At 55.4% G+C, this 23,408-nt stretch overlaps 1 protein-coding gene and 1 non-coding gene across 4 annotated transcripts; one reads left to right on the top strand and one right to left on the bottom strand.

Moving 5' to 3' along the window:
- Positions 1-430: 430 nt before the first annotated feature.
- Positions 431-523, bottom strand: TRNAR-UCU. Its single transcript has 2 exons — positions 487-523; positions 431-466 (listed from the first exon to the last, which is right to left on the bottom strand). It is a non-coding gene; the product is annotated as a tRNA-Arg (tRNA).
- Positions 524-870: 347 nt separating this feature from the next.
- On the top strand, positions 871-21,686 carry SLC27A4 (solute carrier family 27 member 4). 3 transcript variants are annotated; one of them, XM_025360543.1, is made up of 14 exons: positions 1,145-1,207; positions 1,685-1,790; positions 2,861-3,027; positions 4,906-5,300; positions 8,577-8,735; positions 10,842-10,911; positions 11,014-11,105; positions 12,690-12,799; positions 13,077-13,286; positions 13,467-13,593; positions 15,227-15,364; positions 15,572-15,736; positions 15,824-15,970; positions 20,797-21,686. In XM_025360543.1, exons 3-14 carry the CDS (start codon positions 2,867-2,869, stop codon positions 20,952-20,954), a joined length of 1,932 nt encoding a protein of 643 aa, XP_025216328.1. In that variant the 5' UTR covers positions 1,145-1,207; positions 1,685-1,790; positions 2,861-2,866; the 3' UTR covers positions 20,955-21,686. The 3 variants fall into 3 exon arrangements, with proteins under 3 accessions (XP_025216327.1, XP_025216328.1, XP_025216329.1); XM_025360544.1 differs by having other exon boundaries at positions 1,146-1,207; positions 1,680-1,790; XM_025360542.1 differs by lacking the exon at positions 1,685-1,790 and having other exon boundaries at positions 871-1,207.
- The last annotated feature ends 1,722 nt before the right edge of the window (positions 21,687-23,408 follow it).

Below are 23,408 nucleotides of genomic sequence, written 5' to 3'. Positions count from 1 at the left end.
GGCTGTGTCGCAGCAAAGTTGGGTGTGATTTATGATTTTCTTTTTTTTTTTTTTTTTTTTGAGACGGAGTCTCGCTCTGTCACCCAGGCTGGAGTAGTGCATGGCTGGATCTCAGCTCACTGCAAGCTCCACCTCCCGGGTTTACGCCATTCTCCGGCCTCAGCCTCCAGAGTAGCTGGGACTACAGGCGCCCGCCACCTCGCCCGGCTAGTTTTTTGTATTTCTTAATAGAGACGGGGTTTCACCGTGTTAGCCAGGATGGTCTCGATCTCCTGACCTTGTGATCCGCCCGTCTCGGCCCCCCAAAGTGCTGGGATTACAGGCTTGAGCCACCGCGCCCGGCCTGATTTTCTTTATGAACTTTATTATATAGGTCCTGGAGTCCTCAAAACACGCAGGTGGAAGTCAGGGAGTAGGAGCCATCAAAATTCGACTCTGGTGGGACTCGAACCCACAACCTTTGAATGACCACACTAAAGCTCAAGCTAGAAGTCCAATGCGCTATCCATTGCGCCACAGAGCCGGCTGCAGAGTGCAGCCGCCCCGCTCACCTCTGCCTGAAATCGCCCTCTTAGCGAGCTTCTAGGTGTGGTGCTGGGTGTTTGCTGAACTCGGCCGGGGCCCGAGCGCGTGCTTCGGGTTTTCGGCTGTGGTGTGGATTGGGGTGCTCTTCCTACATCCGGGCGCTGGGGACAGCAGTGGGTAAGGGCCCGGGTCGGCGGGGAGGAAGGGCCGGGGTGAAGTCCGCCTGTCTCCTCGCGGACTCGGGGGTCGACTCGGGGGTCTCCTCGGCCGGGTGGGGCGGGGCGGCGTGGACTACAACTCCCAGCTTGCCGCGCGGCGGCGCCGCCCGAAGCCGTTGCGCGCGCAGGGCGGGCTGGGGCCGGGCGGCGCCGGGCGCGCTGGGGCTGCGCTGCGCCGCCGGCTCTGTGGCTTGCCGGCCGCGGGGAAGGTGCGGCAGGCGGTTCTGCGGCCCGGCACAGCCGGTTTGGGTTGCGGAAGGCGGGCGGGGGAGGAGCGCGGCGGGCGGGGCCTGGCGGCGGGCGGGGCTGGCGGGGCGGCCGGGCCATGCAGGGCGCAGAGCCGGCTAAGTCCTGCTGAGACCCGGCTTCGTGCGCCCAGGGGCGGCTAATGCCCCTCGCGCTCCCTACTCTGCTGCAACCAGGCCGCATCTGGACGGGGCGTCGCGCGGCGGAGCCGACGCCGGGTGAGCACAGACCGGGCCGGTGGGTTCCCGGGTGGGGAAATGTGCCGGGCCGATTCGGGCGAGGTGGCGGTGCGGACCCCAGGTGGGGGGCGCGCCCTGCGGCGTTGTTTCCCGGACAGACGCACTGTTACGTTGCTGTCTAGGGGCGAGGGCGGTACGCGTGACCCCGGCCAGGGGCCCGAGGGAACTGGTCACCCTCTTCTGGCCTCTTCTTGCCCCATCCGCCATCCTTCCAGGACAGGTTCCTGCCCCTCTGCTGTGGTGGTCTATGGGAGGCCAGAGATCTGAGGATCCTGGACCCTGGAGTTGGGGTTGAGGACTCTGCTTCAGTTCCCCCGCCCCCGGCTTTTGCTTTTCGCGAGGGGGCGGGGGAGATGGTGTCCCAGGGCTTCTTGTGGTCCAGACCATTCCCTTATCCTGGCTTGGAGGCTCTCAGGCCATTTCACATTCGTGACCTTCATCTACTCCCAAGAACAGGAAAACCCGGAGAAAAACAGCCCCATCAGATGTCCCCTTGAGCAAGTCCTCAAAGATCCAGGAATAGAATCCAAGAGTCCTAGCTTAGCCCAGCCCCTGAAGCACAGTAAGTCGTTCGCCTTCCCCTAAGTCCCAGACCCCAAAGATTCATCCGAGTGTCTGTGTGTGTCTGTGTGTTGTGGGGTGGTATCTTCAAGGTCCTCCTCGCCTCCCTCAATCAGCTTTGCCCCCTGGGCGGTCACCTCTCAAGCACCTCCAGGCTCTAACTCGTTTTCTGGGTCGCCCTCTATCGACCAGCAGACGCACTGCGATGCCTGAGCCTGTGGGCAGGGACCGAGCAGGGCACCTTTTCCAGGGAGCTGCCCCTTTGACTTGGCCTGGTCATCCACAGACCCTCCCTGGGTCTCTGGGTGGGGAGTCGAGCCAGATGCTTTTTTTTTTTTTTTTTTTTGAGACAGAGTCTCGCTTTGTCTCCCAGGCTGGAGTGCAGTGGCACAATCTCGCCCCAGTGCAATCTCCGCCTCCCAGGTTCAAGCAATTCTTCTGCCTCAGCCTCCTGAGTAGCTGGGATTCCAGGTGTGTGCCACCATGCCTGGCTAATTTTTGTATTTTTAGTAGAGATGGGGTTTCGCCATCTTGGTCAGCGTGGTCTTGAACTCCTGACCTCGTGATCCGCCTGCCCTGGCCTCCCAAAGTGCTGGGATTACAGGTGTGAGCCCCCACTGCTGCCGAGCCAGAGGCTCTTAGTCGATACCCACCCCCAGGCCATCTGGTTTAGAGACCTTGGATGTCAGAAGAGGGAACTGTCCTGTTTTGGCTAGAAAAGCCTCCTCTCCCTATACCCATTGCACAGAGGGCAGAGACTAAAGTCTAAAATGTGAAAGGGTCTTGCCCAAGGTCACTTGGAGAATGGTAGGCAGAGATGGGACTATGAGACGAGAACCAGCCTCCTGCTTCTCACTCTTGGAATTCCTCACCTCAAGTGCCAAGCCCCTAGCCTGCCCCTCCTAGGCCATGCTTGGAAAGGGACCCCTGTGGTCAGTCACCTAACTCAGTATGGCTGAGCCTTACCACAGGCTGTCCCCTTGGGATCACAGTGGCCTGGCTGTCTGGGCTGGGAGGTAGGAGACCTGGAGGGATGGGTGTTTGAGTCCACTAACTGCTCTGTGTCTGCAGGCCACAATGCTGCTTGGAGCCTCTCTAGTGGGGGTGCTGCTGTTCTCCAAGCTGGTGCTGAAACTGCCCTGGACCCAGGTGGGATTCTCCCTGCTGTTCCTCTACTTGGGATCTGGAGGCTGGCGCTTCATCCGGGTCTTCATCAAAACCATCAGGCGCGATATTTTGTGAGTACCTGGCCCAGCCTTTCCTGGGGTCTCTCACACTACAGTGAGCTTCTGGTCCCCCAAGTCTCCCCAGGCCAGACCTCATGGTCTCTACCAGCATAGGGCAGCTGAGCTGAGTTCCAGAACAGCAACCTCTGCTCCACACCCTTCCCCTGGCAATGGTACCTGGTACCTCCATCTCCAAGGTCAAAGTCTTTTCCCAGGGAATCTCCCTAACTTGAGGCTCCTAGGCTTTGGGCAGGCTTGGCCTAGGACATACATTGAACACCAAGTGTGTTGAGACATCTGCAAGGGGTCCTGAGGACTCTGTAAGTTTGTGAAAGGGTAAAGAGGAACCTTGGGGAAAAGCCCTGCCCTCAGGTTGGCAGGGTTGCGAGATGGCACGGGGGCACTGAGTTCTAGAGCAGGGTCCCTACTCAGATGTCTGGGATAACCTGCTCCCCAAAGAAAGCCAGGTATGCTCCAAGGGACACCCTGTACCAGAAATACTTATTCTCGCTTATTCTCTACTAGGTGCCAGGCTAGCTTTGGGGTCCAGAGAGGAATAAGGCAGACCCCATCTGCCAAGCTCAGATTGGTCAGGAGAAAGAAAGGGACACAGCACATCTATAAACTGGCAGTCCCATGTGGGCAGAGACCCTGGTGCAGAGACCCTGGTGCAGCGTTGCTCACTACTGTGTCCCAGCACCCAGTTCAGTGACCCACACCCAGCACAGGCAGTTCAGCATTTGTCAATCTGGGTTGATTACAAAAGAAGGCACGGAGCGGCACACCAGGAAGGGTGGTAACTGTGGGAGCATGGAGCAAGGAGAGACAGCCTCCAGCCAGGATCCTGGGAATCAGAGAAGGCCTCCTGGAGAAAAACTGGCTGTACTTGAGAGGTGCCTTTGTGGTGGTGGAAGGAGATGAGTCCCAACCAGAAGGCACAGCATCAGCAACGAAGCCATGGAGTCCAGGGCTGGGCACAGTGGCTCACACCTGTAATCCTAGCACTTTGGGAGGCCGAAGTGAGTGAATCACTTGACCTCAGGAGTTCAAGACCAACCTGGGCAACACGACAAAACCCCGTCCCTACCAAAATACAAAAACATTAGCCAGGCACCCTAGTGTGCACCTGTGGCTCCAGCTACTTGGGAGGCTGAGGTTGGGAGCATCATCTGAGCCTGGGAAGCGGAGGTTGCAGTGAGCTGACATTGCATCACTGCACTCCAACCTGGGTGACAGAGTGTGACCCCATCTCAAAAAAAAAAAAAAAAAAAAAAGGGTGGCAGGAGTGGGATGTTGCCAAGTGATTCCACAAAGTTATTGAACATCTACTCTGCCTGGCACAGGACCCAGGGGACAGCGTGTTGTATAAGACAGAAGCCTATCCCAGCTAGGCTCACAGGGAGAAAGACTGGACAGACCAGTAAACTCATTCTTTATTTACTGGGGTCATGGTGGGTGGGGGGAGCAGCTGGACTGTGGGAGGCCCCAAACAAGGAGTTTGGACTTTTACAGGAAGCTCTGGAGACCTAGGAGGTTTCTGCTGGAGCAGCAGGCTGAGAGGGTAGGAGTTGAACTCTGGAGCCAGAGAGGCCTAGAGTTCAAATCTCAGCTCAGCCACCCTCCATCCATGAAGCTTTGAGCAGGCCATGGCACCACGAGAGCCTTGATTTCCTTCTGTGTGAGGGAAGATAGGAATCATACGAACTCTCAGTGTTATTGAGCGGCATCAGTAAGACGGTGCATGTTCCCAGCAGGAGCCGGGAGATGGAAGTGTTGTAGGGGATCTGGCTCATGAAGCATAGGCTGGCGAAGCAGCAGCCTGGGGTAGGGTGTCAGGACCCCTCACTCCCAACCATGGCAGGCACAGCGCCCTCTCTTGCTCACACACAGTGGCGGCTTGGTGCTCCTGAAGGTGAAGGCGAAGGTGCGACAGTGCCTGCGGGAGCGGCGGACGGTGCCCATTTTGTTTGCCTCTACCGTTCGGCGCCACCCCGACAAGACGGCCCTGATCTTCGAGGGCACAGATACCCACTGGACCTTCCGCCAGCTGGATGAGTACTCGAGCAGCGTAGCCAACTTCCTGCAGGCCCGGGGCCTGGCCTCGGGGGATGTGGCTGCCATCTTCATGGAGAACCGCAATGAGTTCGTGGGCCTGTGGCTGGGCATGGCCAAGCTCGGTGTGGAGGCGGCCCTCATCAACACCAACCTGCGGCGGGATGCCCTGCTCCACTGCCTCACCACCTCACGTGCACGGGCCCTTGTCTTTGGCAGCGAAATGGCCTCAGGTGAGCCCCAAGCGGGTGAGGGACAAGCAGGAACCCCATGGGATCTTACACAGACCACAGCTCCCTTCCAGCCCTGCCAAGGCTGTGTGGTTAAGGACACAGAGTGGGGTCAGAGAGCTTAGGCAGTGCCACGAGTAAACTGGAGATCCTGGGAAAGGGACTGATTTCTCTGAGCCTCAGTTTCTTCATCCGTAGTTCCTACTTCATACTGTTTTCAAAAAGGTACTTCAGACTGGGCATAATGGCTCACACCTGTAATCCCAGCACATTGGGAGGCCAAGGCAAGAGGATCCTTTGAGCCTAGGAGTTTGAGACCAGCCTAGGCAACATAGTAAGATCCTGTCTCTACTAAGAAACTTTTTTTGAGACAGGGTCTTGCTCTGTCACCCAGGCTGGAGTGCAATGGTGCAGTCACAGCTCACAGCAGCCTTGACCTCTCAGGCTCAAGCAATCCATCCACCTCAGCCTCGTGAGTAGCTGGGACCACAGACATGCACCACCATGCCTGGCTAAATTTTGCATTTTTTGTAGATACTTAGTTTTGTCATGTTGCCCAGGCTGGTCTCAGACTCTTAAGTTCAAGCAATCCACCCACCTCTGCCTCTCAAAGTGCTGGGATTATAGACATGAACCACCACACCTGGCCCACTAAAAAAGTTTTTAAAAAATTAGCTAGGCATGGTGACATGGACCTGTAGTCCCAGCTACTCAGTGGCTGAGGCAGGAGGATCACTTAAGACTAAGGTTGCCGGGCGCGGTGGCTCAAGCCTGTAATCCCAGCACTTTGGGAGGCCGAGACGGGCGGATCACTGGGTCAGGAGATCGAGACTATCCTGGCTAACACGGTGAAACCCCGTCTCTACTAAAAAATACAAAAAACTAGCCAGGCAAGGTGACGGGCGCCTATAGCCCCAGCTACTCAGAAGGCTGAGGCAGGAGAATGGCGTGAACCCAGGAGGCAGAGCTTGCAGTGAGCTGAGATCCGGCCACTGCACTCCAGCCTGGGGGAACAGAGCGAGACTCCGTCTCAAAAAAAAAAAAAAAAAGACTAAGGTCAAGGCTGCAGTCAGTGGCGATTGTGCCACTTCATCTAGCCTGGCAGACAGAGTGAGACCCCGTCTCAAAAAAATAAATAAATAAAAAATAAAAAAACGCCGGGTGCGGTGGCTCATGCCTGTAAATCCCAGCACTTTGGGAGGCCGAGGTGGGCAGATTTGAGATCAGGAGTTTGAGACCAGCCTGGCCAACACGGTGAAACCCGGTCTCTAATAAAAATGCAAAAAAAAACTAGCCGAGCATGGAGGTGTGCACCTGTAGTCCCAGCTACTCGGGAGACTGAAGTAGGAGAATCGCTTGAACCCAGGAGACAGAGGTTGCAGTGAGCCAGGATCACGTCACTGTGTTCCAGCCTGGGTGACAGAGAGAGGTTACGTCTAAAAAAAAAATAAAAGATACTTTACCTGAAGCACTAGCAGCATGGCTGATGTGAAGTGGCCCCTCAGTACAATGGTAATCATCCTGGTGACTAATTAGGCCATATCTGGCTCATCTGTATAATGGGAACAAAATTAATTCCCCACTGTCCTCACAGAGCCTGCATTTTATTTGCTGCCACAATGGGCACCTGCAAAGTGCTGACACTGCTGCTTTCCAAGAGCAGCTCTAATCTCCATAAAGACCGGGGAAGGTAGGGATCTTGGTTTTATGGATGATGAGCCTGGGGTTCAGAGGGGTTTGTGAGGAGCTCACCCAAGGTCACGCAGTTGGTAAGTGGCAGAACTGGGGTTTGATCTTCAGCTTGACCACAGTGCTCTGTTTTTCCTCCCCACACTGTTGTGTTTGTGGGATAATGAATGGGGAAGTCATTAGGATGCTGAAAGGGGACTGGGCGCGGTGGCTCACGCCTGTAATCCCAGCAGTTTTGGAGGCCGAGGAGGGCAGGTTACTTGAGCTCGAGAGTTCAAGACCACACTGGCCAACATGGTGAAACCCTGTTTTTACTAAAAATACAAAAATTAGCCTGGTGTGGTGGTGCACGCCTGTAATCTCAGCTACTCAGGAGGCTGAGGCACAAGAATCACTTGAACCAAATGAGCCGAGATCATGCCACTGCACTCCAGCCTGGGTGACAGAGGAAACTCTGTTTTGTTTTTTTTTTTTTTTTTTGACATGGAGTCTCGCTCTGTCGCCCAGGCTGGAGTGCAGAGGCGCAATCTTGGCTCACTGCAAGCTCTGCCTCCCGGGTTCATGCCATTCTCCTGCCTCAGCCTCCTGAGTAGCTGGGACTACAGGCGCCCATCACCACACCTGGCTAATTTTTTGTATTTTTAGTAGAGACGGGGTTTCCCCGTGTTAACCAGGATGGTCTCGATCTCCTGACCTCGTGATCTGCCCGCCTCGGCCTCCCAAAGTGCTGGGATTATAGACGTGAGCCATGGCGCCCAGCCGAAACTCTGTCTTGAAAAAACAAAAAAAGATCCTGAAAGGGGGCCAGGCACAGTGGCTCATGCCTGTAATCCCAGCACTTTGGGAGGCCAAGGCAGGAGAATCTCTTGAGCCCAGGAGTTCAAGACCTGCCTGGACAACATAGTGAGCCCCATCTCTATTTTAAAAAGCTAAAAAAAAAAAAAAAAGGAAGAAAAGAAAAAATGGTGCTGAAAAGGGAGAGGGAAGAAGGCAGCCAGGGAGGAGGAGAGGGTTGGGCAAATCAAGAGGAAGCCAGGGAGGTGGGGCCAAGCTGACCAGCGCTGCTCCATGCCTGGGCGGGTGGTTATGTGATGTCTGTGCAGCACACAGGGGAGCCTGAGAGAAGGTTCCCACTCTCGGAAGGGGATGGACAGCCACGGCCTCTGACCCGCACTCCTCCCTTCTATCTGGTGCCCCCACAGAGTAAGTAGTGCGGGACAGTGGGTGGGAGCCCAGACCTTGGTGTGAGGTAGAGCTGGCGTTGCATGCCAGGTCCAGCACATTCTAGCTGTGAGCAGGTCCTCTCATTCTCAGAGCCTCAATCTTCTCATGTGTAAGAGGGACTGTCATTGGTCCCTCCTTCCCAGGGCTGTGAGACCAGGGAATGCAGGTAAAGTGGGCCTACTCTGTGGTTAACCCGTGGCTAATAGAACCGTTGCTGGTGCCCCATCAGCACTGAAGGCCTAGTTGCTTCACTGCCTCTCCTTCTGCCCAGCCAGTCTCCTCAGCAACATGGCCAGCCCTGCTGGGAGCAGAGGTCCTTGGCAACATGGGGTTTTCTGGCCTGCTGACTGCCCTGTCTCCCCACAGCCATCTGTGAGATCCATGCCAGCCTGGACCCCTCGCTCAGCCTCTTCTGCTCTGGCTCCTGGGAGCCCAATGCGGTGCCTACAAGCACAGAACACCTGGACCCTCTGCTGGAAGATGCTCCCAAGCACCTGCCCAGTTGCCCTGACAAGGGCTTCACAGGTGGGCTCCGTCCCCACCCCATAGAGGGGCGCTTACACGGGCCCTGGACAGAGCACTGGCCTCAGTGCCAAAAGGAGGCTTTTCTGGAAACTGGTCGTGTGCCTGGAACATGTCACATCACCTCCCTTTTTCCATCTGGAAAATGGTGACAGTAAACCTGGGCCACTCCAGGGTTACTGTGAAGGTGGCATGAGCTGATGTGTGTCACAGTGCCAGATACAGGGCTGAGAACACAGGAGCTCACAAACTCCAGTTTGATTTGTTGAACAAGCCTTCACTGATGCCTAATGTAGAATCCTGTGGACTCCAGGAACCTTCCTGGTCTGGGCTTTGTTGCGGTTGGGTGGGAGGGTGGGTGAGGAGCAAGACCCTTTGAATATTCATCAAGTGCCTCTTCAGTGCAGGACACCTCGGGATCTCCAGCTGTGATCCTCTCCCAGGGCTGTGCTGCCTCCCTGACCCCGCCTCCAGGCAGCCCCCCTGAGCCTCTCACCCCTCTTCTTTTATACTGTAGCCTACCTGGTTCTTCTGCTCTCTTCATTCCCTTTCCTGTGAAGCCACATTGCCTGGTGGCTCAGAGCTTGGGCTATCGAGTCAGATCCCAGTTTATATCCTGGCTCTACTGCTTCCTTTGTGTGAACCCTGACACTTGCCCTGCCCTTGGAGCCTCAGTTCCCACAGCCATAAAACTGGGGACAGTAACAGAACCTACTCTATGGGTAGCTTTGAGGGTTGAAAAAAATACAGTGGGGCCAGTCCTGAAGCTAGGGTATGGCAGGAGGGGCTCAGTTACTGGTCATTGTCATCAGCACTGTTTAACTTCTCTCTTGTACGTGAATCTGGTCTCTTGGGTGCATTTGTCAGCTACTTCAGGGCAGGGACTCTGGCTGGGTTGCCCCGGTGCCCTCATAGTGCCTAGGGCTGGCAAACAGCAGGCAGCCAGGGAGCGTGAGGTGTCTTGGCAGGCGTTCTAAGCATGTGGAGTCTTCCTGTGGAGGTCCTGACCTCCAGGGAACCTCAAGTCTGGTAGGGCCAAGCCTCGCATAGAAACTCTAGTGTGGGCCGGGCGCGGTGGCTCAAGCCTGTAATCCCAGCACTTTGGGAGGCCGAGACGGGCGGATCACGAGGTCAGGAGATCGAGACCATCCTGGCTAACATGGTGAAACCCCGTCTCTACTAAAAATACAAAAAACTAGCCGGGCGTGGTGGCGGGCGCCTGTAGTCCCAGCTACTCGGAGGCTGAGGCAGGAGAATGGCGTGAACCTGGGAGGCGGAGCTTGCAGTGAGCCGAGATCGCGCCACTGCACTCCAGCCTGGGTGACACAGCGCGAGACTCCGTCTCAAAAAAAAAAAAAAAGAAATACAAAAAAAAAAAACTAGCCGGGCGAGGTGGTGGGCGCCTGTAGTCCCAGCTACTCGGGAGGCTGAGGCCGGAGAATGGCGTGAACCCGGGAGGCGGAGCTTGCAGTGAGCTGAGATCCGGCCACTGCACTCCAGCCTGGGCGACAGAGCGAGACTCCGTCTCAAAAAAAAAAAAAAAAAAAAAAGAAACTCTAGTGTGGCAGTCCCTGTGGAGGGCTGCAGAGTGGGGCAGATCAATGCTCAGCAGTGCGGAAGCTACTCAGCACCCCACTTCCTGCAGCTGACCTCCCTGTGCTCTATGACTTGGGGCAGGTGTCACCTTTATCGGGAAGCCTACCTGGCACCAGCTCCCCTCCTGCAAGCCTGGGCCGAATGTGGCTACTGGGTTTCGACAGGTCCTGTGGCCTCCCTCAGCACTTGCTGCTTAGTATTGGAATTGCCTGTGTCCTCATCTGACTGTTCCACTGAGCTGTGACTGCCAAGAGGGCCAGGCCCATGCCCGTCGTGCTCACTGATGTCTCTCTCCCCGCAGGGCCTAGCGCAGTGCAAGGGCCCAGGAAATATTTGTTGGAATGGATGCTGGTGTTGGAGCTGAGTGGTATCTGAGGTCATCAGAACAGGCTTCCTGGCAAGGGTGTGATGGGAACAGGTGTTGAAGGGTGCACACCTGCAGGTGTCCGTCTGTGTGACCCTGTGCCCAGCCCTGAGCTGTGCCCGACAGCCACTTGCATCTGTTTTCTTTAGATAAACTGTTCTACATCTACACATCGGGCACCACAGGGCTGCCCAAGGCCGCCATCGTGGTGCACAGCAGGTAAGGGGCAGGTGCCCAGGGTGGGGTAGGCACAGGCAGGGCTGGGGAGCCTCCTCCTGCCTTTTCAGGGCCCACTCAGCCCTCGGCCCTGTGCCCTCCCAGGTATTACCGCATGGCTGCCCTGGTGTACTATGGATTCCGCATGCGGCCCAATGACATCATCTATGACTGCCTCCCCCTCTACCACTCAGCAGGTAACTCTAGGGCTGTCACTCAGCCTCCAGCACCTGCCAGGTCCCCAGGAACCCCACCCCTGTCAGGCAGTGTGCTGAGGTACAAACACACAGCTTTGGACCAGGTGCGGTGACTCACACCTGTAATCCCAGCACTTTGGGAGGCCAAGGCGGGTGGATCACTTGAGGCCAGGAGTTCGAGACCAGCCTGGCCAACATGGCGAAACCCCATCTCTACTAAAAATACAAAAATTAACTGGGTGTGGTGACATGTGCCTGTAATCCCAGCTACCTGTGAGGCTGAGGCACGAGAATTGCTTGAACCTGGGAGGCAGAGGTTGCAGTGAGCTGAGATCACGCCACTGCACTCCAGCCTGGGCAACAGAGCGAGACAGTGTCTCAAAAAAAATAAAAATAGGCCAGGCGCAGTGGCTCACACCTGTAATCCCCGCACTTTGGGAGGCCAAAGCAAGCGGATCACGAGGTCAGGAGTTCGAGACCAGCCTGGTCAACGTGGTGAAACCCTGTCTCTACTAAAAGTACAAAAAACAACTGGGCTTGGTGGCAGGCGCCTGTAATCCCAGCTACTCGGGAGGCTGAGGCAGGAGAATGGTTTGAACCCAGGAGGCACAGGTTGCAATGAGCCTAGATCGCGCCATTGCACACCAGCCTGGGTGACAGGGCAAGACTCCGTCTCAAAATAAATAAATACACTTAATTTAATTTAAAAATAAAAATAAACAGGATTAGCCAGGCGTGGTGCACATGCCTGTGGTCTCAGCTACTGGGGAGGCTGAGACAGAATCACTTGAGCCTGGGAGTTTAAGGCCAGCCTGGGCAACATGGTGAGACCTGTCTCTAGAAAAATTTTGTTTTAGGCAGGGCACAGTGGCTGACACCTGTAATCCCAGCACTTTGGGAGGCTGAGGCAGGCAGATCACGAGGTCAGGAGATCGAGACCATTCTAGCTAACACGGTGAAACCCCATCTCTACTAAAAATACAAAAAAAAAAAAAAAAAAAGTAACCGGGCATGGTGGCGGGCGCCTGTAGTCCCAGCTACTCGGGAGGATGAGGCAGGAGAATGGCGTGAAACCAGGAGGCAGAGCTTGCAGTGAGCCGAGATAGCGTCACTGCACTCCAGCCTGGGTGACAGAGTGAGACTCTGTCTCAAAAAAAAAGAAAGAAAAAAGTTGTTTTAAATTGAAAAAAGTATGAGCACACCAGCCTCACAGTGTGTGTGGCAGTGTCCCACGGAGCATCTGGGCCTGTCTCATTTCAGTTTGTTTCCCCAGATACGCATGGTATTGCTGCTGTTTGTAGGGGCTTACAGGAAGACAACTTGAATATAGCTCCTGGCCTCCACGTGCTTACAGTCGGGTGTATATGTGAGTGTAGGAGAGGGGCAGGGACAAGAGTGCAGCACCAGGAAGAGCCTGGGGATGGAAGCCGGGGAGGCTCCTTGGAGGAGGTCACCCAAGGCAGGCAGATGTGAGGTGCAGAGGCCTGCAGGGCAGCGCAGGCCTGCCTGGCTGGATGGCAGTATCGCTGGTTTGGGGAGGGTCTTCATCTCCCTGACCCTCAGGGGCCATCCCTCCGCCTCCAGGAAACATCGTGGGAATCGGGCAGTGCCTGCTGCATGGCATGACGGTGGTGATTCGGAAGAAGTTCTCAGCCTCCCGGTTCTGGGACGATTGTATCAAGTACAAGTGCACGGTGAGCGAGAGTGGGAAGGGTGAACTGTCCCTTTCCCCTCGTTACCCTCTTCCCAACTACACTTCGGGGCATCTATCTTATAGCTGAGGTGGCCAGTCATTCCAAAGGGCTCATTTGTGGCAAAGTCCCCATTGTTCAGATGGGGAGACTGAGACCTGGAGAGTGAAAGGATGGCATGGCCAGCCCCGGGGGAGAGTAGGAGCTTGAGGGATCAGGAGAATCCTAGTGTAGTGAGGGCAGCCTCTGGAGCCTCGAATCACACCAAGTTCACCCCCAGATTGTGCAGTACATTGGTGAACTGTGCCGCTACCTCCTGAACCAGCCACCGCGGGAGGCAGAAAACCAGCACCAGGTTCGCATGGCACTAGGCAACGGCCTCCGGCAGTCCATCTGGACCAACTTTTCCAGCCGCTTCCACATACCTCAGGTGGCTGAGTTCTACGGGGCCACGGAGTGCAACTGTAGCCTGGGCAACTTCGACAGCCAGGTGCGGCCAGGTTGGGGACGGGCAAGGCCGCTGCAGGGATGGCCCACAGAAGGCACTGGACGCAGAGGGGAGGGCAGAGTTCCAGCGTGAGATTGTGGGTGCTGGAGTCCCACCTCCCCCTCATTGTCCAGTTTTGGGCCCATGGTGAGAGAGCCCAGGCCCAAGTCTTGGCCTTCGCAGGTGGGGGCCTGTGGCTTCAACAGCCGCATCCTATCCTTCGTGTACCCCATCCGGTTGGTACGTGTCAACGAGGACACCATGGAGCTGATCCGGGGGCCCGATGGCATCTGCATTCCCTGCCAGCCAGGTCTGTCACTTGGGGGTGAGAGAGGGAGGGATTGGCCTGGGAAGGAAGGAAACCAGGTGTGTGTGGATGGGAAGCCCTTTTCTGACCAGTGGCCATCAGTTAGCTCTGCTCCTAGGGCTACAAGTTACTCATTTCTTTGTGTATCCATCCATTCATTCGTTCACCGTTCTATCTGTCCATCAGTCCATTCATTCATTTTCATTCATTCATTCTTTTTTTTTTTTTGATATGAAGTCTTACTGTCGCCCAGGCCGGAGTGTAGTGGCATGAGCTTGGCTCACTCTAACCTCTGCCTCCTGGGTTCAAGCAATTCTCTTGTCTCATCCTCCTGAGTAGCTGGAATTACAGGCTCACGCCACCATGCCTGGCTAGTTTTTCTATTTTCTTTTTTTTTTTTTTTTTTTTTATTTTATTTTAACGGAGTCTCGCTCTGCCGCCCAGGCTGGAGTGCAGTGGCCGGATCTCAGCTCACTGCAAGCTCCGCCTCCCGGGTTCACGCCATTCTCCGGCCTCAGCCTCCCGAGTAGCTGGGACTACAGGCGCCTGCCACCTCGCCTGGCTAGTTTTTTGTATTTTTTAGTAGAGACGGGGTTTCACCGTATTAGCCAGGATGGTCTCGATCTCCTGACCTTGTGATCCGCCCGTCTCGGCCTCCCAAAATGCTGGGATTACAGGCTTGAGCCACCGCGCCCGGCCAGTTTTTCTATTTTCAATAGAGATGGGCTTTCACCATGTTGGCCAGGTTGGTGTCGAACTCCTGACCTCAAGTGATCCACCCACCTTGGCCTCCCAAAATGTTAGTATTACAGATGTGAACCACCATGCCCAGCCTCATTCATTCATTTTCATATTGACTCCAAATGACCCTGAGTCCAGGCTGCTTGAGATTTATTCTGGCTCAGCTCCTTAGCTCTGTGTCATGGGCGAGTATTCAGCCTCTCTGTGTCTAAGTCCTCTTATCTACAAACTGTGCCTATGGCAGCACCCGCCCGTGGGGCTGGCCTGAGGATTATGTTTGGTAAAGAACATAAAACTCTGAGTGGGGCCCGGCATGGAGCAGGGGCTTGGGGCACTGGCTTCGTTAGGCTGTCCCCAAGGAGCCTGACCTATGTTCATCTTCCCATCAGTTTCAAGAACAGACATTGCTGGCTCAGTTTGTCCGACCTGCCAAGATGAGCTCTTGGGCTGGGGGAGGTGGGGCATTTCTGTGGCAAGCAGCGTGACTCAAATCAGATCAAGACACAGAGTATAGGCTGGGAGTGTTGGCTCACACTTGGAATCCCAGCACTTTGGGAGGCTGAGGTGGGCGGATCACCTGAGGTCAGGAGTTCGAGACCAGCCTGGCAAACAGGATGAAACCCATCTCTACTAAAAAATTTTTTTAAAAAATTAGTGGGGTGTGTTGGTGTGCGCCTGTAGTCTTAGCTACTCTGGAGGCTGAGGCAGGAGAATTGCTTGAACCCAGGAGGTGGAGGTTGCAGTGAGCCAAGATCGCACCACTGCACTCCAGCCTGGGCAACAAGAGCGAAACATCGTTTCAAAAAAAAAAAAAAACGACACAGGGTACACCTGGTGACAGGACGGGTGGGAGAGGCTGCCTAGGGCAGATCCGACCCTGCCTTCCCCACCCCAGGTGAGCCGGGCCAGCTGGTGGGCCGCATCATCCAGAAAGACCCCCTGCGCCGCTTCGATGGCTACCTCAACCAGGGCGCCAACAACAAGAAGATTGCCAAGGACGTCTTCAAGAAGGGGGACCAGGCCTACCTTACTGGTGGGTCCCCAGCCCTTCATAGCCCCTTCCTGAGGGTTGGGGGAGGAGGGGACCTTCTCCCACCTCCAGAGGACACCTTCCCAGGACTTCCCCAGTCCTGGCCCTTGTGGTCAAACAAATCCTTGGGCTCCAGCGAAGCCTCCCTGGTTTGAGTGCTGGACTCCGAGCTGGCCAGGCCCAGCGCTGCCTCATCCGGCCCCTCCCTAGGTGATGTGCTGGTGATGGACGAGCTGGGCTACCTGTACTTCCGAGACCGCACTGGGGACACGTTCCGCTGGAAAGGTGAGAACGTGTCCACCACCGAGGTGGAAGGCACACTCAGCCGCCTGCTGGACATGGCTGACGTGGCCGTGTATGGTGTCAAGGTGCCAGGTATGTGCAGGCAGACGCAAGGTGTGGGTGGGGAGGCATCATCCAGGGGCACCACCAGCTGCTCAGTGTCTACCCTGCCACCCCCAGGAACCGAGGGCCGGGCCGGAATGGCTGCCGTGGCCAGCCCCACTGGCAACTGTGACCTGGAGCGCTTTGCTCAGGACTTGGAGAAGGAACTGCCCCTGTATGCGCGCCCCATCTTCCTGCGCATCCTGCCTGAGCTGCACAAAACAGGTGTGTCCCGCCCCTGCTCTAGCTCTCGGATCCCAGGTCCCTTCCCGTTGCCTTCTGGAGAGACCCGGTTGGCTGTCATTTGACCTCTGCACACAGCCTGGCCGGGCAGTTGGTAAAGTGACCTGCCCATGTAGAGGTGAGCAGACGGGGCCGGCAGAGAGGACACACATTGTTCCTTAGTAGAACAAATATTAGGTGCCAGGCACTGCGCTAAGCGTCAGGATACAGGTGGTGAGCTCTGACAGGATGTTTGCCTTCTTGGAGTTTTAGAGCAGGAGAGTGGCTGGTCTAGGACAAGGCATTCCAAAGGTAAAGAGTGGACCACATAATCTGTCATGAGATTAGAGTTAAACAGATAAAAAGAAGAAAAATGAACCACAGAGCAAGCTGATAGGAGAGCAAAAAGGAGGACGCTTGGGATGAGTAGAAGGCTCCTCTGAGGAGGGGATGGTTCAGCTGAGACCTGAAATATGGGGGTGGGAGGCACTCTAGGCTGCAGGAATAGACACTGTAAAGCCACTAAAGCCGGAAGGAGCTTGGGTGCTCGAGGAATGAAAGGGGGCCCCCAAGGCTGGAGCCAAGTGAGAGGGGCAGGCAGTGGCATTGAAGTGGGAGAGAAGCCAGCAGGGGCCGGAAGTCCAGGGCCTTGCAGGCCAGGATAGGAGTCGGGACTGTCCCGGGGGTAGTAGGGAGCCACAGAAGCATCTCAGCAAGGCTGGGTGCAGTGGCTCATGCCTGTAGTCCCAGCACTTTGGGAGGCCAAGGCGGACAGATCACTTGAGGTCAGGAGTTTGAGACCAGCCTGGCCAACATGGCAAAACCCCGTCTCTACTAAATACACAAAAATTAGCTGGCCGGGCGCGGTGGCTCACGCCTGTAATCCCAGCACTTTGGGAGGCCGAGGTGGGCGGATCATTTGAGGTCAGGAATTCAAGACCAGCCAGGCCAACACGGTGAAATCCCATCTCTACTAAAAATACAAAAAAAAATAAAAAATTTAGGCTGGGCACGGTGGCTCACACCTGTAGTCTCAGCATTTTGGGAGGCCAAGGCAGATGGATTGCCTGAGCTCAGGAGTTCGAGACCACCCAGGGCAACATGGTGAAACCCTGTCTCTACCAAAAATACAAAAAAATTAGCCAGATATGGTGGTAGGTGCCTGTAGTCCCAGCTACTTGGGAGGCTGAAGCAGAAGAATAGCTTGAGCCCTGAGGTGGAGGTTGCAGTGAGCCGAGATCGCACCAAAAAAAAAAATGTAGCCAGGCATGGTGGTGGCCACCTGTAATCCCCGCTACCTGGGAGGCTGAGGCATGAGAATCACTTGAACCTGGGAGATGGAGGTTGCAGTAAACCGAAACCATGCCACTGCACTCCAGCCTGGGAGACAGAGTGAGACTCTCTCTCAATATATATAAAAAAAAAAAATTAGCCAGGCATGGTGGTGCATACCTGTAATCCCAGCGACTCAGGAGGCTGAGACAGGAGAATTGCTTGAACCCAGGAGATCCAGGAGGCACAGGTTGCAGTGAGCTGAGATCACGCCACCACACTCCAGCCTGGGCAACAGAGTGACACTCTGTCTCAAAAAAAAAGAATCTCAGCAGTTGGGAACCTGGTCAGACTCACGCTCTAGAAAGCTCTCTGGCTGCTGTGTATGGAGTGGGAGAGGATTGCAGGCAGCCCTGAGGGAGCTGGGAGACGAGGGAGGGCTGGTTGCAGTTGTCCAGGTGGGAGGTGGGCCCCGGGCCTGCAGTCGCCCACAGGACAGCACCATCTTTCTATCTGTTGGCCCATTGGTGGCTCTCAAGAGTTCCCTGGTGGGCAGGAAATGCTGAGGCTCATGCCCATACCTGCCCATGCTTTCCTCAGCCCTTGGTGCCCCTTCTGAGCACCCCCTGGCTGCTCACCCTTGGAGCACATTTCCCTGGCCACCTCCCATGTTGTCATCATGTCAGTCCTGCCTTGATGGTGGACACTCCCTAGTCAGTGTGGCTTCTGCCAAACAGTGGGTACCTGGAGTGCTTAAAGCATTGGGGAGGGTTTAGGACTTCAGTGTGGTTCTGAAGGATGGAGACACTGTGGCCAGGCTAATGGCCAAGACCAGGAGCTTCCAGAGGATTGGGCAGCACCACACTTCTGGCCAGGACAGGCAGGGAGGCTCTCAGACCTTGTGTTTCAGATGCACTTTGCTGCAGAACAAACCACCCCCAAACTTACTTGCCCCAAAATGGCTTGAAGCAGCCACTTCATTTATTCATAATTCTGTGGGTAAGCAATTTAGGGGTTAAGTGCAGCTGAGCAGTTCTCTTTTTGACCTTGCTTTGGGGTCACTGAAAGAGCTGTCATCACTTAGTAACTTAGCTGGGGCAGGAGGCAGTTAGATGGCCTCACCCAGGTGTCTGGCTCTCGACTGCTTGCTTCTGCAGCGCTGTCCAACAGAACCTTCTGCGGCGATGGAAATGTTCTAGGTTTCTGCTGTCCAACACAATAGCTACTAGCCTGGCAGTGCTACTGAACACTTGAAAGGTGGCTGCTGGCTGGATGCCGTGGCTCACGCCTGTAATATCAACACTTTGGGGTTAAATTTTGTTGAATTTAAATTTATTTATTTATTTATTTGAGATGGAGTCTTGCTCTGTTGCCCAGGCTGGAGTGCAGTGGCGTAATCTCAGCTCACTGCAACCTTTGCCTCCTGGGTTCAAGTGATTCTCCTGCCTCAGCCTCCCCAGTAGCTGGGATTACAGGCACGTGCCACCACACCTGGCTAATTTTTGTATCTTTTTTTTTATTAGAGATGGGGTTTTGACATGTTGGCCATGCTGGTCTCGAACTCCTGACCTCAGGTGATCCGCCCACCCTGGCCTCCCAAAGTGCTGGGATTACAGGCGCGAGCCACCATGCCCGGCCTTATTTAATAATTGAAATGTAGATAGCCACATGAGGTCATATTGGACAGCGCCAGTCTGGGCCCTCACCTGGGATGGCTCATCTCTGCTCCACATGGCCTCTCACCCTTTGGAAGGCTAGACTAGCCCCAGGGCACCCCTAAGTGGGTAGAGGTGGAAGATGCAAGGTCCCCCGAGGCCTAGACTCACCCGGAACTCCTACAACATTGTGTTTACCACCTTCTGTTGGTTAAAGCAGGTTGTAAAGCCAGTCCAGATTGAGGCCAGTGGAGGCTGAAAAAGAGCTCTTGCCAGAAGTGCCAAAGCCACATAGCAGAGGTGTGTGTGTGTACAGGGAGGGGAGGAACCTGTAGCCATTTTTGGTAGTCTGTCTCATCCAGGTTCCAACCCCACTTCTACCACCCTGAGCATCAGTCTTCTCATCTGTACAGGATTAATACCATTGATTGGAAGATGCGGCCAGGCGTGGCAGCTCATGCTTGTAATGCTAGCACTTTGGGAGGCTGGGGTGGGTGGACTGCTTGAGCCCAGGAGTTCAAGATCTGCGTGGGCAACATGGCGAAACCCTGTCTCTACAAGAAATACAAAACTTGGCCAGGCGCAGTGGCTCACGCCTGTAATCCCAGCACTTTGGGAGGTTGAGGAGGGTGGATTATCTGAGGTCAGGAGTTCGAGACAAACCTGACCAACATGGTGAAACCCTGTCTCTACTAAAAATACAAAAAATTAGCTGGGCGTCGTGGTGGGCGCCTGTAATCCCAGCTACTTGGGAGGCTGAGGCAGGTGAATCGCTTGAACCCGGGAGGCAGAGGTTGCAGTGAGCCAGGATCGAGCCACTGCACTCCAGCCCTGGTGACAGTGCAAGACTCTGTCTCCAAAAAAAAAATAAAGAGAGAGAGAGGCCGGGCGCGGTGGCTCAAGCCTGTAATCCCAGCACTTTGGGAGGCCGAGGCGGGTGGATCACGAGGTCAGGAGATCGAGACCATCCTGGCTAACATGGTGAAACCCCGTCTCTACTAAAAATACAAAAAACTAGCCGGGCGTGGTGGCAGGCACCTGTAGTCCCAGCTACTCGGAGGCTGAGGCGGGAGAATGGCGTGAACCCGGGAGGCGGAGCTTGCAGTGAGCCGAGATCGCGCCACTGCACTCCAGCCTGGGCGACACAGCGAGACTCCGTCTCAAAAAAAATAAATAAATAAATAAAGAGAGAAATACAAAACTTAGCCAGGCACAGTGGTGAACACCTATAGTCCTGGCTACTTGGGAGGCTGAGGTAGGAGGATTACTTGAGCCCGGGAGGTGGAGGTTGCAGTGAGTTGAGGTAGCATCATTTCACTCCAGCCTGGGTGATAGAGCGAGACCCTGTCTCAATAAAAAAGAAAAAAATACCATGAATACTTTATATACGAGTAAGAAAATATGTGCTGCTAATTATACTAGTTCAGAGATGTTAAAATCTGTAAGCACGTCCATGTTAGAATCCAGAGAATACGGTTGAGCACCTGCCCTGTGGGGCTGATGTACAGATGAAATGAGCTCACACTGTTATCTGGTCGGTACTCAAAGGGAGACATCACAGTCAGAAGACCTCAGTTCTGGTCCCCACTCTGCTGTCACTCAGTATGTAATACTAGGCAAATAACTTCCCTTCTCCAGGCCCGTTTTCCCATCTGCAAAGTAGGAGTGGGTGGGTAACTAGCAGCTGTCCCCAGGCCCCAACTTTGCCACGGCTGCTCTATTACTTTAGGTAATAGGTCGAACATTCTTTGCAAACTGTAAAGGGCTATGCCTCCTCCTCCCCTACTTTCCTCCCGTGGTTTGTCCTCTAGCCCCACTGCCTGCCTTCCTCAGCACTGGTGGTGGGGTTCCTGGGAGCTCAGGCCCCTGCCCTGCACTGAGTCTTCTTCCCTGCTCTCCCAGGGACCTACAAGTTGCAGAAGACAGAGCTACGGAAGGAGGGCTTTGACCCGGCTATCGTGAAAGACCCGCTGTTCTATCTAGATGCCCGGAAGGGCCGCTACGTCCTGTTGGACCAAGAGGCCTACAGCCGCATCCAGGCAGGCGAGGAGAAGCTGTGATTCCCCCCATCCCTCTGAGGGCCGGTGGATGCTGGATCCGGAGCCCCAGGTTCCGCCCCAGAGGGGTCCTGGACAAGGCCAGACCAAAGCAAGCGGGGCCTGGCACCTCCATCCTGAGGTGCTGCCCCCTCCATCCAAAACTGCCAAGTGACTCACTGCCTCCCCAACCTTTCCAGAGGCTTTCTGTGAAAGTCTCATGTCCAAGTTAACGTCTTCTGGGCAGGGCAGGCCCTCTGATTCCCAGGCTGAGATTGACGGGTCTTCTCAGGATGATGTCTTGGGTCAGGGTAGGGAGAGGACAAGGGGTCACCAAGCCCTTCCTAGAAAGCAGGGAGCTTATAAATGGAACCAGGGTAGAAGTCCCCAGACTCAGGAAGTCAACAGAGTGGTTAGGGACAGTGGTCACATCTATCCGGTGGCCAAAGAGAATTGTAGCCCCAGAGCTGCCCAAGTTCACTGGGCTCCACCCCCACCTCCAGGAGGGGAGGAGAGGACTGGACATCTATAGGTGGCCCCTGATGCCCATCTACAGTAGGAGGTCAGGACCGCGCTCCTGGTCTCTCCCCACTCCCCATCCTCCTCCCTGGATGGCTGCCTGGCTGTCCCTCAGGCATAGCCTTTCAGTCCTTACGGGTCTGTGTCACCTCCATGTCAGTCTTGGCCTGGCTATGAGAGAAGGAGGAATGGGGGAGGGGGCTCAGGGACCAATAAATTCTACCTTGAGTCCTCCTAGCCTGTGTGCAAGCCACCCAAGCCCACCCTGACCCCAGAGCCCTGCAGCCCCCCTGCGGCCTACTCGATCCCCCACGCCAGCCCCCTGGCCCATTCACCCACCTCATCTGTTCATTCACCCATCTAACCTGAGGGTGCGGCAGGTGAGATGCCACAGCCCCTGTCTCCAGTGTGCTGGTTCTGCTGGGGCAGTGCCCATGTCAGTCTGGCAAGGCGTTTCACAGTGTGGGCTTGAAAGTCCAAACCAGCTCTATCACTCTTAAGTGTGTGGCCTTGGGGAAATGACTCAGTCTCCTCACCTGTGAAATGGATTCATCGGTTAAGAGGATTCAGAAGCTAAAAGTGCCGTCACGAGTAAGGGGCTTGAGAGGAAATTCACCTCAGGCAGGACTCTGACTCTGCCTGAGGTGCATTTTCCCAGTTGTTTAGGGGCGGGAAAGATATGCAGGGGTGGTGGCTGCTGTGAGAGCCAAAGCAAGGCTGCCCGGCAGCCTGGACAGAGGCCAGGGAAGCTTCCTGGAACAGTCAACACAGCTGCCCTACCAGCAGTGCCAGTGGAGAGCCAGCTGTCTCCTAGGCCCCGATGGAGGAGTCACACCCAGGCTGGAAACTCACTGCCCAAGCGGAGGGGGTTCCAGTACAGCCCAGGGCGGTGGGCAGTGCAAGCCCCTGGGCCTTTATCTCCACTATGGGCTTTCTAAGGAAAGAACCAGAACTTGGAGGTTTTCAGTTACATGGCCAACATCTCGCAGGAAGTAGAGGGGGCTGGAATGGAGCCCATGCCCTTCCTGCCACACCACCCTGCCTCCTGATGCAGAAGGCGAGGGAAGCCAGAAAGCCTCCATTCCACGCATGCCTGCAGAGCTGCCTCGGCCACGCCCCAGGCCAGCAGCTGACAGTGCAGGCGGAGGGTGGCCAGGCTGAAAGCTGGGGTGCCTCCTGGGGGAGTGCACTTGGCAAGACAGAGGAATCCAGTGCCTGTCTTGGGAGAATTTGAGATGCAGAGGCCGAACTGGAGTAGGGGGCCTTGCGGAGCGATGCCGAGTGGTCATGTGGCAGGTATAGCTGCCGTGCCTGAGTGTGATCAGCAGAGGGCGTGTGGAGCTTGGAGAATCCACTCCTGGCCGAGGAAAGCATGGAGAGGCTGATTCCCACCTCACCCGTGAGCAGGTCCCCAACTTAGAGGACCCTGTGACAGGCCTCCGAGGGCCTTTGGTCGGTTTTCCGAGGGCCTGGACTTGGTTGGCAGTGCGGCTTTGTGTCTTTAACCCTCAGTAGTGAGTTCTCCACAATGAGAAGAAGGAGCTCCCAGAGCGAGGCATTCCTTCCTCCAGGTTGAACATAGTCACCTGAAGGCAGTATGCAGTGGTGGTGAAGAGCTCTGGCTCTGGAGTCGGACAGGCCTGCATCCAAATCCCAGCTCTACCACTTGCCAGGCTAAGCCTCAGTTTCCTCTCCTGTAAATGGAGGTCAGGGAATCCCTATCTTGGGATAGTTGTGAAAATTCAATGAGATCATGCACGAAAATTTCAGCACTGGGCCTGGTGCTGGTGTCTGCTCAATGCGTGGTAATTAAAAGAGAAAAGGGTGATATATTTAGATGTTAAAACCCCACTTAGACTAGGCTAAGTTTCCCACTTCTGCCCTGGACCCCACTGCAGCCCCTCCATGATGGACAGGGACTGGTGAGCCTGTGACCCCTTCAGCTCTCGGGTCTGCATC

The sequence above is a fragment of the Theropithecus gelada genome, chromosome 15, assembly GCF_003255815.1.
Source record: "Theropithecus gelada isolate Dixy chromosome 15, Tgel_1.0, whole genome shotgun sequence".
Taxonomy (NCBI): domain Eukaryota; kingdom Metazoa; phylum Chordata; class Mammalia; order Primates; family Cercopithecidae; genus Theropithecus; species Theropithecus gelada.
The sequence above is the reverse complement of the archived record's forward strand: the minus strand, read 5'-3'. Positions and strand labels throughout refer to the sequence as shown.

Coding starts and splice junctions, on each gene's coding strand:
- SLC27A4 (XM_025360542.1), top strand. CDS start 2,867: ATGCTGCTTGGAGCCTCTCTAGTGGGGGTGCTGCTGTTCTCCAAGCTG. Junction 13,594..15,226: donor CTGCATTCCCTGCCAGCCAG/GTCTGTCACTTG, acceptor TCCCCACCCCAG/GTGAGCCGGGCCAGCTGGTG. Junction 15,365..15,571: donor GGACCAGGCCTACCTTACTG/GTGGGTCCCCAG, acceptor GCCCCTCCCTAG/GTGATGTGCTGGTGATGGAC.